Below are 13,648 nucleotides of genomic sequence, written 5' to 3'. Positions count from 1 at the left end.
TGTCCAGCGAAAATTTTAAGTTCCCACGTTTTGCGACCCCTAGTCACGTGATACGAGTTTACTACAAACGACGAACGACAGATTGATGGATGATCGCTGTAGCGATGTGGGCCATTAACGGAACCACTCGAGCGGAACTGATGACGACCGGAAGCTACGTCATATTTGTAGTACGTGAAACTTAAAACTATTAGACAAAAAAAATCTTTAAAATAACGGCAATTTTTGTGGCAAAAATATGCGAAAATCGTAGAGTTTTTGTTATGGGATACAAGTAAAAACCTTTTGTCGTGTCGTTACTATTAAGTTTCTGTGGCATTTATAAGCATTAGTTGGTAAATGACGCTAATGAAGTGTTGTTGCAGTGGTTTATTAATTTTGTTCTCTGTTATTGGTTTCGTATTGGAATGGTAAAGTAATGGTTTAGGTTTTAGGAGTGTCTTGTCTCAATCGTTGTGAGCGGATGGGAACCGAAATCCCTTAATCCACCCCACGCCATTTAGTGATTGTTGGTCGTCGCTTTTGGAACGCCGCTCAGTGTGACGTCATAATGAATTCTGCGCTTGCGCGACAGCAGTCGAATGTGGGGTTCTCGGGTGTAAGATGGATCACCTTAAATAGGGGCGCACTGAAAGGGGCACAGGGGGGAAAGGGTTACAACTATTGTAAGGTAGACGATCGGTAATGTTGCAGCGACAGAAGCGATTTAATCTCGATGTTTTCAGTGATGCAAATTACGTAATGGTCTTTGAAATCACGTTCGGACGGCAAAATGTGTTGTTAATGGGTGGGCGTATTAATGTACAGATTCAGATTTAGTTATAGTCGCAAAGGAAAGTCGTAGTAAGGAACGTGAAGTAGAGTGGAGGGACACTTTTAGCACATAATGTTCAAATATCCTGATCTTGTTTTCAACAATTAACAACAGTCTATGGGATTCGTGTAGATACGGTTTTATAATTCTTTTAATGTTATTTATTTACGACCGAATGGGACGAGAAAATCGAATAAAAAGGTGTCTACTATATAGTAGTTATGTAAGATCACTTGTTTAATACAGCGTTGCGTCGACTTGCCGGTATTTGTATTCTTTTTTTCAAGGTTGAGTTGATTGTACAGTTGTTTTAAGCTTTTGGCGTCGTTTTTTTGTCAAAGTTTGAAATGTTTTCTTGTCGCACTGTGGCAGTACTTCAGTACTTGTGTAGCAGACGTCGGTGTATTGTAGTAATCGCTCTGATCTGTTGTAAACTTACGTTTGAAGAAGATTTGTGATTCTAGCTATCTGTGTCAAGATGGTAGTGGGATTGGGGTTTGAAAGCGAACAGATAACGCAAGGCGTTTTATGTAAAGTAGTATACTCTATGTGTAGTCCAGTATGTGCCTCAGAATAGTTGTATAGTAGGGTGGGGAAGATGGAACACCTTTAGCACATATTATCGAAATATTCTGATCGTGTTTTAAACAATTAACAACGGTCTGTTGGAGTCGTGAGGATATAGTTTCGTAATTATTTAAACATTCTTTATTTACTACTAAATGGAATGAGGAAATAGAACTAAAAGGGGTCCCGTCTTCCCCTGCCCTACTGTATATCATGGTGTCCATGCTATCAGTAATATTGTGAAATGTTTGGTTTCTTCGCATACAAAACGTTACTTTGTAACTCTGGTGTTGTCTTGTCAAATGACAGTTGAAATGTTGGATTAAAATTAAAGTTTTTAATTCCGAGAAGTCGAAAAATAATAGCGGTAGTTATTGAAGATTTTTGTATTCGTGCTTGTTACGAGTTTCTGTACTGTCGTAAAATTGTATGTAAGAACACATACGTTTATGCCTAGTGGAACTAATAAGTCAAATGCGAAGTCACTGCTGTATAATATCATACGGTCACTATATAAAATAGAATTGTCAAGTGAGTGAAATAAAATGCACTTGCAGTAAAGTTGCACTTTTATTGCTGAGTTACCAATATGCAAAAAGATGACGTCATTAAAATAACTAGTGACGTCATGTTTTGCTAAATGACTTCAACTCAGATTTAAAATGACTGCAGTTCTGACGTCATAATTGTTTGATTGTTGTCAAGCTGCGTTTCCGGTTGAGTAATTTTCTCACCACGTGACCTTAAACTGTCTGCCCCGGACGTAGGTATTTAATGTCCACAACGGTTCGGGGTGTTTGCATTGCCGCTAATCCTTTCCTCAGCACGGGTAGGTGTGAATATGGCGTCGACTTTGAACGTGAGAAATCCCTCGGCGAGATCGTATATCCTGGTCTGGAATTAGGTTAGAGTCAACGGGAGCTCTAATTCCGGAGTTTGTTTTGTGTCCTGGTGTCCAGGGACAAACTGGAGTTACATCATAGCGATATAGCCGTAAAAAGCTTTTATCAAAACCAATTTTAATAAAACCGTCTAGAATTTGACTTAGTTTTGCGATCAAAGGGTAATTTCCATTTTAAAATCCTCCCAATCGAGTTAAAATGTGACTAAACGTTCTGATGATACAGATAAAAGATCAATGTTACATACTAATTAAGACGTGTACAATCTGCGCTTTATTAGGCCGGTGTTAATATTGTGAAGCGGCCTGAATTCAAACGCTAATATCCCGCGTCCGGCCACGCAGTTCCCGATCTCGGATTAAGTCCATATCGACAATAGCTTGCATTATTGCGTCCCGATGTGTCGCCATTTCATTTGTTCGGTAATCAATGAAAGAAAAGACAATGCACTACCACGGTTAATCGTGGCGACTACGAGACGCAAGCTTCAAATCGATCTGCAATTCTAGAACGAAGTTCATTGTCCTACGTCACGTGACGGTCACGGGTGACTAGCAAGGCTGTTTAAACGGCGATAATGTTTCTTAAACTATTCGAAAATGCTTTTTTTGATACTTTCGCATCTCGAAGTACTGGAAACAAATTACAAGTCGCGCTCGAGGATATAACGCAGTTTTAAACAGTTTATATTATTTTAAGAAATAATAAAAAAAAGGGAAATGTATTCAAAATAACCAGATACAGAAATGTATGGATTACAGGTATAACTAAATATAGAACATCCGTACATTGCTGGATCAGTGAACTAGTATAGAAAACTTGTTGTACGAGCGATATTTTGACACGCGCGCTGCAAATATTAATTGAAAATTCAATTTGTTTTGGAAAGTCTAACAAAACAAAAATCTTGCGTGGTGCTGAGTTTTGAAATTTCAGTTGACAGGAAACAAAAAACGTCACACAGGGTTTTACGGCGTAATAATAAGCTGAACTTCAGGCGTGCGACTGGTTCAATGAGCAAACATATTGTAGAGCCTTTTTTTCTTTTTCTTGTATTTGATCATGGACGCCACGCGTTCTAAACACGATGTGCGTTGCTTACATTAAAGCTAACACCGCTGGAGCTTTCATCTTGTCACTTTGCAGGGAAGTAAAAGTTAATTACCAGTTGTGTATAAGAGTGTGAAACTAAAACTGCGAAAACATAAAGTACAACATGGAGACGATCGCTTTGCTGCTGATGCTTGCAACTCTTGGAAATGCAATAACTACGATACCTGTACATGTACCACAAGCTGCACAAACTGGAGATGTAATACTAAGACTGCCAAAGGTCTTCAGAAATTTGGACTTTTTTGAGATCGAAGATGGAGTTATGCTAAAGATTACAGTAGCGACTTATGGATACGAAATCAAGCTGAAAGTACGCGGAAACGCCGTTCAGAGTCAAAATGTTCTGTTGAAATACAACAGCGGCGAAAATGGTGAATACAAACTGCTGAAATTAAAGCTTAGATCTGAAACGCCAATGTTGAGATCCACGAAGACTGAAGGCATAGTAGAACACCGTGGACTTTTTGGAAAACTGATGTCATACTCACATGACGTCACAAATCAAGAATTGACGTCACGCGGTCGAAGCCGACAAAGGCGCTGGGTGTTCAATTCATATTCGGTCAAAGAAAATAGGGATCCAGACCAACTAATTGCAAAGGTGGGAGTCTATATGTATTTTGTGTCGATTTAGTCAGTACCTACTAAGGAACATAGGCAACATAAGAATGTTCAAAAGCTTTAGCAGTTACGCTTTTTATAAAATAACTTTTTCCTCAAGTAGTTTTTACCTGTAGCGTGTTTTGAACTGCTGCCGTTTTGCTGCTAATTCCCTATTCTCGCTGTTTCAATCATTTGATCTTTGTTACTGTATTCAAAGAGATAAATGAAAATTATACCATGTTATATATACATATTTCAATTACAGATCCGGTCTTCATACGATAACTTCACTGGTACAGTGGTGTACAGCATATCGGGCCGTGGTGCTGATTCCTTGTTTCAAATTGAACCATTGACTGGACGTTTATTCGTTAAACAAAAGCTGGATAGAGAAATGCAAAGTTCATACAAACTTAACGTAAGTCGAATTTTTGTACAAAAAATGTCAAATGAATGTACAGTATGCCTAGTGTATTAGTATACGTCTTCAAATATTTTAACATATCGGCCGTGTAAAATAGCCAGTAGTGTAAATTATAGCTTCCCAAACTGGAGTAACGCATTTCGCCGCGGCTACCAATTTTACAAAGAGAACTACATATATAGTAGGGTGGGGAAAATGGGACACCCTTGGCATATCTTTCAATGTTCTTTGTTTACTACTAAATGGGACGAGAAAATGAAGTTAAAACTTAAAAGTGTCCCATCTTCCCCCATACTACTGTATTGTATTTTACTATTAAACGTAAAGGTACGAAAATTTTAACTGAAGGTACGAAAAAGACTAAAAAGGATCGCGAGCAAAAAAGTTTGGAAAACGCTGGTGTCTTGTGTGTATTCTAGTTTACAGGCCAAGTAGTTTCTGTAGCAAAATTACCCATTTTACGACGCAGTATCTCAACACAGTCAGGGTCTTTCCAATAAAACAGCTTGTCCAGCGCAATTGGAACGTAACCGCGCATTTAACTACTCATAAGTCCATTTAATAGGACAATAACTTTTGAATAGGATTAAGTAATAGCATTTCCCACTTGGCCAACATAGCGAGTTTTACACAGTATGGGGTTATGGCGGTACGGTCGATATTTTTTGCAATAGCACGATTGGATTAGCGTAAAGATGATGATAAATAGTACGGACTTCTCCTTTGGGAAGGGAACGCTCATAAAGGTCTGTCAGTCCGTTCGCATCTCGGTCCACCCGGGCATTCGACCGTACGATATTGAACGATCGGAAATTAATATTAATTTCGAACGCTCGTCACGCTAAGTATTTGGAGTAACTTGGACGGACTTTAATTGAAATTTGCGGCCTGCTTTATTAATTCAAGCAAGAAAAATATGTTTCGGACTACTTCACTTCCGCAGCTGCTGGTACTTCCCCTTTGACGTCACGGTTTCAAATAATTAACCGCCTTAAGAAGTGAGATAAGCTGTAACGCAATAATGCAGGATCTGTGACGCAATAATCGATGCAGGCGGATCCACTTTATGAGAGGATCGCCTTAATCTACTGCTTAACACATCTGCGGCCTAATAAAGCGAGCTAAGCCCTTTGCGCGAGTTAAAATGACACTGATCCGAGATTTACTCTAATCCCTTGCCGATTGCAAGATCTCTTGTCGTCCACACGCGTTCTAATTAAAATAAGATATATAGAGTAGGGTGGGGGAAGACTGGACACCTTTAGCATTAGCACATAATATCCAAATATCCTGATCGTGTTTTAAACAACTAACAACGTTCTATGAGAGTCTTGAGGGTACGGTTTATAATTCTTCAGATGTTCTTTGTTTACCAAAAAAGGGAGGATAAAATAGAATAAAAAGGTAACCTTTTTTTTAATTTATCGCAGCCTTCTGGCTTCTCTCTCGGACTCAAGCAGGGTAAGAACAAAGTTAGTGTAGACCAAGTTAGGAAACGGATTGTAAAACAACGAGTCTTGTTATCCATTGTCGCGCGTCTATGACGTCATAGACGCCACCATTACGGAGCCCACAGCATAGCATTTTATCATTGCTGGGTGCTGTTTTTCGCCTAAGTAATGCGATTTTTAAGAACCAAGCACTTCTGCGCGTAAAAATGGCTTTCTACTAATGTTATATCTTAACACAATAATAAACCTCACATAAAGAATCAAATTTTATTGAACACTCGATCGATTAATGAGTAAAAAAACAGAAAATATCAAGTATACCAACCAGAAATATAAAAGAACATGTTTAAAATATAAAAATACAAACAAAAACGCATAACATTAACATATACTAGTGTATCTAGCTGCAGTTTTACATGTAAATTACCGTGATTTTCCTTTTTGGCTCACAAACTTAACACGTATACCCGGTAACGAAACTTAAGGAATCTTTGTAAAATTTGCCTAATATCGAAGTGACATTGTGGTAAACAATACTGAGTTACTATTTTTGATCCTCTGCTTGAATTAATAAGCTACCTTTTCTGCGTTCTTGGTCTTTATGAAATCGGAATACGCGAACACCTTATCTGCTAGTACTTAAGCAGTTTGGAGCTGCATGGCCACTCATGTTGAATTATAAATGTAGTATATACTGGTTCTGCAGATTCGTAGGTATGATCATATACTATTATGTAAACTAAGCTGATTGCTGCTAGTATTAATCGCCAACGTTAAGTATCCTGTTAAACCACACTGTACGCTGAAAACCAGTCAAAATATTAATTTACTTCACATTAATTCTTAGATTTAATATTATACAACAAGAATTATATTAGAAATTATATGTTAAATGTTAAAACAACCGCTATACGGGTTTTCTAGCTTTGTATCGCTTACAAGAACTACATGAACACATGCCGACCATGCATTTGTATAGGCGATTCACGCTTTGTGGGCTCCGTAATGGCGGACACGAGCGCCGTTTCCTAACTTGGTCTATACTAACTTTGGGTAAGAATATCTCCCTCCCATCTTCCCCCACCCTACTATATAGTGGGTAAGATGGGACGTTGTCAATTACTTTTCCCGGTACATTTTGTAGTAAACAAAGAATATTTACAGAATTCAAAAGCACAATCCCGCGATTTTAAAAATGCGTTGTTAATTGTTTAAAATTATTCAGGAAAAATGTGTTTTTTTAGGTGCTAACTGTATCCCATCAACAATACAGTACTATACGAATACGTAAATTCAAAACTGCAACTTTCAACTTATATTTAAACGACTCCTTTCTCCAGGTATCCGCACACGACAGTATGGGAAACCCTCTTGATCCGTCAAGCGAGATAACAATTGACGTTTTAGACGAAAACGACAACGCTCCCGAGTTTTCGGCGGGAAAGCTTCATGCTCGTGTCAAAGAACGATCGCCGTCTGGTAAGTATCATTGCTGCAGTGTTGCACAATTGATTTCAACCAGTGCTGCCTATGTTATTAGCGTTGTGTAGTGGGTTGGGGTAAGATGGTCCAAATAGGTTGGGGTAAGATGGTCCAAGTTGACCAAGTATGTTGGGGTAAGATGGTTCAAGTTGGTAGGGGTAAGATGGTTCAAGTATGTTGGGGTAAGATGGTTCAAGTAGGTTGGGGTAGGTTGGTTCAAGTATGTTGCGGTAAGATGGTTCAAGTATTTTGGGGTAAGATGGTCCAAGTAGGTTGGGATAAGATGGTTCAAGTATGTTGGGGTAAGATGGTCTAGAAAATCCTGGGTTCAAATCTCTCGAGGCAACTTAAATTAACACAGCATTTTTAAACATAGGAACCAAGGTTACTGACGTCATAGCACATGACGCGGACGACCCGACGCAGCCTTACGGTCAGATCAGATACTCGGTTCTCCCGTCGCCAGGTGACGCTGCCACCAAGTTTATTATCCACCACGAGAGGGGGACAGTGAGCACTATCACGTCAAACTTGGACAGAGAGGAGAGCGACACCTATGAGCTGGTTATTCAGGTAAAATTAATAAAATTATATGAAAAGTTTAATTAACGGCACAGGGTAAATTATATATATATATATATATATATTAGTAGGATGGGTGACGATGGGATACCTTTTCTTTCTATTTCCTCGTTCAGTTTAATAGTATAAACAAAAAAAATCAACGAGTTATAAAACCGTATCCTCACGTCTTCTGTAGACCGTTGTTAAATGTTTAAAACATGATCATGATATTTTAATAATTAGTGCTAAAGGTGTCCCATCCTTCCCCCACCCTACTATATTTTAAATTAATAACCTGCTACGAAATGTGTAACAAACAAATAATAAATCTATAAATTCTGTGAAAATTAACGAGTGAAGAGAGTAACAATATAAAATAAACTAATAATCAAAAAGCTGACCAAAGCACTTGAAAACCATAGGTGTAACAAAGAAATAATAAATCCAAAAAAATCCATACAGTTAAGTAATTTTTGAAAAAAAAAAATTTTTGGCATTTTCTGTTTAATACACATTTGGTATTATTCCAATATAAAACCTAACCCAATTTTACAGGCAAGAGACGACCCGAACGCTCGACTAAGTTTTAGTTCCAGCACCACCCTTACTATATCTGTGATTGATGTGAATGATAATCCACCAGTGTTTATCAATGAACCTTATACACCTCGTGTCCCAGAAGACAGCAGTAAGTTTGTTAAAAATAGGGGTGGGGAAAGATGGGACAACATTTTATATTGTATTTTCTCGTCTCATTTGGTAGTTAACAAAGAATATTTTAAAAAATATAAAACCGTATCCTCACGACTCCCATAGACCGTTGTTAATTGTTAAAAACACGATCAGGATATTTGATTAATATGTTCTAAAGGTGTCCCGTCTTCCCTTAGTCCCCCACTCTACTATATCTAAAAATTTAGTTGGAGGGTCCTGGGTTCAAATTCTTGGATGTATAATTTTTACATTTTTGTTTTAACCAAAAGCGTGTTATAACAACTTCGTTGTTATTGCAAGCTTCGTTTCGATAACTGAACAGACAGTAGGAAATTTATGTTTATGCTCGCTGAAACTATTTTTTCAAACGGTTTTTAACTTCGGCAGAAATCGGATCCGAAGTTGTCCGACTCTCCACCACCGATGCTGACGAAGGTGAAAATGCTCAAAGTGTTTACATCATTGAGGACGGTGGTGACTCAGCTTATTTCAGCATCGAAACACTCGATCACCAGGGAGTCTTAAAAGTTAAAAAGGTACGTTGGCTATTTACTTTTACAATAATATAGTAGGGTGAGGGAAGATGGGACACATTTTCAATCGATTATCGCGTCCCGTTTGGGAGTAAACAAAGAACATTCAAAGAATTATAAAACTGTATCCTCACGACTCCCATGGACCGTTGTTAATTGTTAATTGTTTAAAAACATCAGAACATTTAGATATGATGTGCTAAAGGTGTCCCATCTTTCCCCACCCTACTATAATAAGACAAAATGCTATAAATTCTGTGAAAATTACCGATTAAAAGAAACGACTTAAAAAAGAATGAACTTATGATGATAAAGCTAGACCAAAGAATTTGAAAACAAAACTATTCATCGTAAAATTTAAAACAATAAATTTATTAACAAAAAACTATTTTTCAGAGGTTGGATTATGAAACCACCCCTAACCACCAATACCACGTCAAAGTGAGAGCTAGAAACACCCATCTTGACCCCTCTCTTGCGTACCTTGGCGCATTGGATGACGTCACTGATGTCGTCATCACCGTCACTGACGTCAACGAACCGCCTGAGTTCACAGAGGTCAATTTCGAATTTTCAGGTAAAAATATTCAAAAGTTTTTTTCAATTTTAATGTTTTTTTTATTGGTCTAAAATCTAAACTCTTTTCTAGTTCGAGAGGACGCTATTAGAGGATTCCCCATTCGAGCCGTGACCGCCAGTGACCCCGAGGGCGACATTTTCTCGTAAGTTTACTTCGGGTCAAAGCTTCAAAATCTTGAAACCGATTTTTACCAAAAATTTCCACAGTTATTTCATGAAAGACGAGAGCAAAAAATTCGCCATCGACCCCATTTCCGGAATGATTTCTGTGGCTGGGAAGCTCGATAGGGAAGACAAAGACACTTATGACGTCACAGTGTACGCGGGGTCACCAGGGGCGCTAGAGCAAGGTAGTTCCGCTCGAGTGACGATCAGTATTAGTGACGTCAACGACAATCCACCACGACCGCTTGGAGGCGATAAAGTGGAGGTTGTGCTGTGTGACAATCGGCACGACAAAGGCCAGGTGAGAATGGAGTAAATACCTGATAGGGGGAGATGGGACACATTTGCATTCTATTTTCTTGTCCTATTTGACAGTACAATCTTGCGCAAATCACAGACAGTTAAATGCCTTTCTTAAAACCATTTTTTGTATCCATTTAAAAAAATCAACATTAACGGTGTAAACGTAAATAAACGAAACGAACGTTAGTCTGCTTAACGTCGAGAACATTCGACCACAAAGTTACATAGTGGTAACTCGTAAGCGAGCACGAGGTGTATGAAACAGAACAGTATTATAACGACTGTCGTTTTTTTCGCCACGTGAGGATAAATCAATCTACATTCATTTATTCGTTCATTCATAACGTCTCCTTTCATTTCATAGATCCTCTACCCTAGCATTAAGTTCTCTGACCCCGATTCGGAAAGCAACGGAGCCCCGTTTAAGTTCTACAGCACCGATGACGATAATTATAAACACTTCGAAATTATAAACAACAACGGTAAGACATTAGGTTTTTTTCTCTACATTTAGATTATATTTTTATTTTCATCTAAAACGCGTTGATCGTTTTTGAAATGTTTACTGTAGGGCAAAGGTGGCTGTACACAGTATCCGGCATGCGAATTCGCTTGCGAAGTCGTATGCAAACACATTACCGAGTTCCGCATGCGGCAGCGAAATACAGACACAACGGACAAAACGGACGAATTCCGAATACTGTGTACAGCCACCTTAGGCTAAATACCGTTAGCACATAATATCCCATATTTCCTAATCGTAATTAGCAACGCTTTTAAGTTTATAGAGTCGTGAGAAAACGTTTGTACAGTAGAATGAGGGGGATGGGACACCTTTTCGTTCTATTTTCTTGTCCCATTTGGTAGTAAACCAAAAAACAGTCAAAGAATTATAAAACCGTATTCTCACGACTTCCATAGACCGTTGTTAATTGTTTAAAACACGGTCAGGATATTCGGATACTATGTGCTTAAAGTGTTCCATCTTCCCCCACCCTACTATATAATCTTTTTTTCAATTTTAATTTATTTCCATGAAGATATTTTCCAATTGACTTTATAATATTTTTCCTGGCAGACGGCAGCGCTAACCTGCGCACAGTACATAAAGGTTACTCGTCTTCCATTCGAGAATATAAACTTCCCTTCATAGTTGAAGATAACGGAAGACCGAAGTTGAACGCGTCATATACGATCACAGGTGCGTTTGTGACGTCATATGTCTCGATCGTGACGTCATAGGTCTCGATTGTAATGTCATATTTATCGATTATGATCTCATAGTTCTCGATTGTTACGTCATGTCTTTCGATCGTGATATCATATGTCTCGATTGTGACGTCATATTTCTCGATTGTGACGTATTGTTTTTAAAGACACTGAGAATAACCTTTTATTGTTACGTCACAGTTCGAGCCTGTCAGTGCACAGACGATGGAGAAGAGCTTTGTGACGTCATAGCGTTAACTGGTGCGCTGCCCTTTGAGATGTTGCTGGTTATTCTGGCTGTTGTTGTACTTTTACTAGGTAAGCAAAATTATATATTTATTGTTAAGAATTCAGTCTGTTTTTAGAGCACTTTAGTAAAAAAGTACTGTTTAGTTTTGAATTTTTTAAATAACCGTTTCCACTTTGCAGTTTTCGTTGTCGTTCTCATAACGGTTCGACGCCGTCGTCACAATCGCGCGGAGTTATTACTCAAAGCCAGCATCAGTTCTAGTGAAGATGACGTGAGGGAGAACATCATAACTTACAATGAGGAGGGAGGGGGAGAAGAAGATACAGCGGCATTTGACTTGAGTGCGCTGCAACGAGACTACTGCAGCAGCTCTTCCGGGTACGTTTTACACTCCCTAATGTTTTAAATATCTCGCATGTAATATATACAGCGGCATTGGAATAAATGTAACTCTATTCTATGTGTGTCAAGACCCGCGGCCTAGGATTTAAGCCAGGATTGGCCGAAAAAATGAATGTAACTTGTTTTATCTTCGCGTGGTGGGGAATGGCAGTCGTTATAACACGGAAATGAATAAAAGTTATCACAAATAGTACACACACAATTCTATAACTGTGTTGCATTATATATAGTACTGTAGGGGAAGATAGGACACTTTTAGCACATAATATCCAAATATCCTGATCGAGTTTTAAACAATTAACAACAGTCTATGGAAGTCGTGACGATACGTTTTATAATTCTTTAAATGTGCTTTGTTTACTACTAAATGGGAAGAGAAAATAGCATGAAAAGATCTTCTCCCCTCCCCTGCTATAATAAAATCCTTTTTCACAGATTATATAACACAACGCTTAAATCCACGTATTAATCAAACGAACTGCTTTCCCAGGTCTCAGGTGAAACACAGACTCGATTTCTCCAGTCCTCCTTCGACCAAAGTGAGCACGGTCCCACCTTATGTCCCCAATCTTAACGGTGTGTCCCCTGACATACGAGATTTCATTATTGATAGGAAATCAGCCGAGGACCAAGACGACGCAAAACTAGCATTCGATTCACTTCAGGTTAGTTTTTTATCAAAAAATTTTTACAAAGCTAATTTAAACAAAAAAAAAACAATCTTGCTTTGTGTTATGTATAATAAACCCACTAATATATATACCTGTGGGGCAAGATGGGACACTTTTAGTACATAATATCCAAATATCCTGATCGTGTTTTTAACAATTACCAACGGTCTAGGAGACTCGTAAGAATACGGTTTAATTCTTTTTTTAACGTTCTTCGTTTATTACCAAATGGGACGAGAACATGGAATGAAAATGTGTCCCATCTTCCCCCAACCTACTAAACAATGAAATTAACTGATTTCTCTTTGCAGATATACGCTTACGAAGGGGAAGGGTCGGACGCTGGTTCACTGAGCAGTTTAGCAAGCGGTTCTGACGACTCTGAGCAAAACTACGACTACCTGCGTGACTGGGGACCAAGATTTGACCGATTGGCAAACATATACGGATCGGGAAGGCCGCAGTTGTCTGACGGGGAAACACGCACTCCCTCCCCGGCAAACTCTTACCTTAGCAGCCGAGGTACGATGGGACGTCGAAAAACAGCGCTGTAAACTTCGCGAAGGATCTTATTACTATTAAGAAGCGTTGACGTAGCTGCCCGAGTGCAAAAAGCCAGTAGAACGATGTTTACACAGCATTAAAGAGACATTCTTCACAAAACTGTTTCCAGTGTTTTTACCAACAAAGACATTCTTCAGTCTCATCCAGAAGGCAATTTCCGTTCTATTTTTTACTGTATGCGTAGCGTAGTCGTTTCTATTTTATTTCATGAGTGTTTTTTTCACGGCCGTATCGCTTCTACATTGGTTGCCAATAACTGTTCGTTTTTTCTTCTTCTTTTCGCCAATACATATTCCAATACTATAGTTTAATCATAGCCCATATTCATAGGCTATAGT

At 38.6% G+C, this 13,648-nt stretch overlaps 1 protein-coding gene across 1 annotated transcript; it reads left to right on the top strand.

The window, feature by feature from the left end:
- The first annotated feature begins 3,370 nt into the window (after positions 1–3,370).
- Positions 3,371–13,621, top strand: LOC149726954 (cadherin-8-like). The gene is made up of 15 exons (XM_089890137.1): positions 3,371–3,997; positions 4,265–4,417; positions 7,215–7,353; positions 7,733–7,929; positions 8,476–8,608; positions 9,022–9,170; positions 9,564–9,744; positions 9,817–9,889; positions 9,954–10,212; positions 10,579–10,696; positions 11,293–11,415; positions 11,625–11,741; positions 11,853–12,051; positions 12,566–12,740; positions 13,058–13,621. Exons 1-15 carry the CDS (start codon positions 3,500–3,502, stop codon positions 13,298–13,300), a joined length of 2,757 nt encoding a protein of 918 aa, XP_089746263.1. The 5' UTR covers positions 3,371–3,499; the 3' UTR covers positions 13,301–13,621.
- The last annotated feature ends 27 nt before the right edge of the window (positions 13,622–13,648 follow it).

The sequence above is a fragment of the Ciona robusta genome, chromosome 12, assembly GCF_009617815.1.
Source record: "Ciona robusta chromosome 12, ASM961781v2".
Classification (NCBI taxonomy): Eukaryota; Metazoa; Chordata; class Ascidiacea; order Phlebobranchia; family Cionidae; genus Ciona; species Ciona robusta.
Note: the sequence above shows the minus strand (reverse complement) of the source record. Positions and strands in the feature narration are given on the sequence as shown.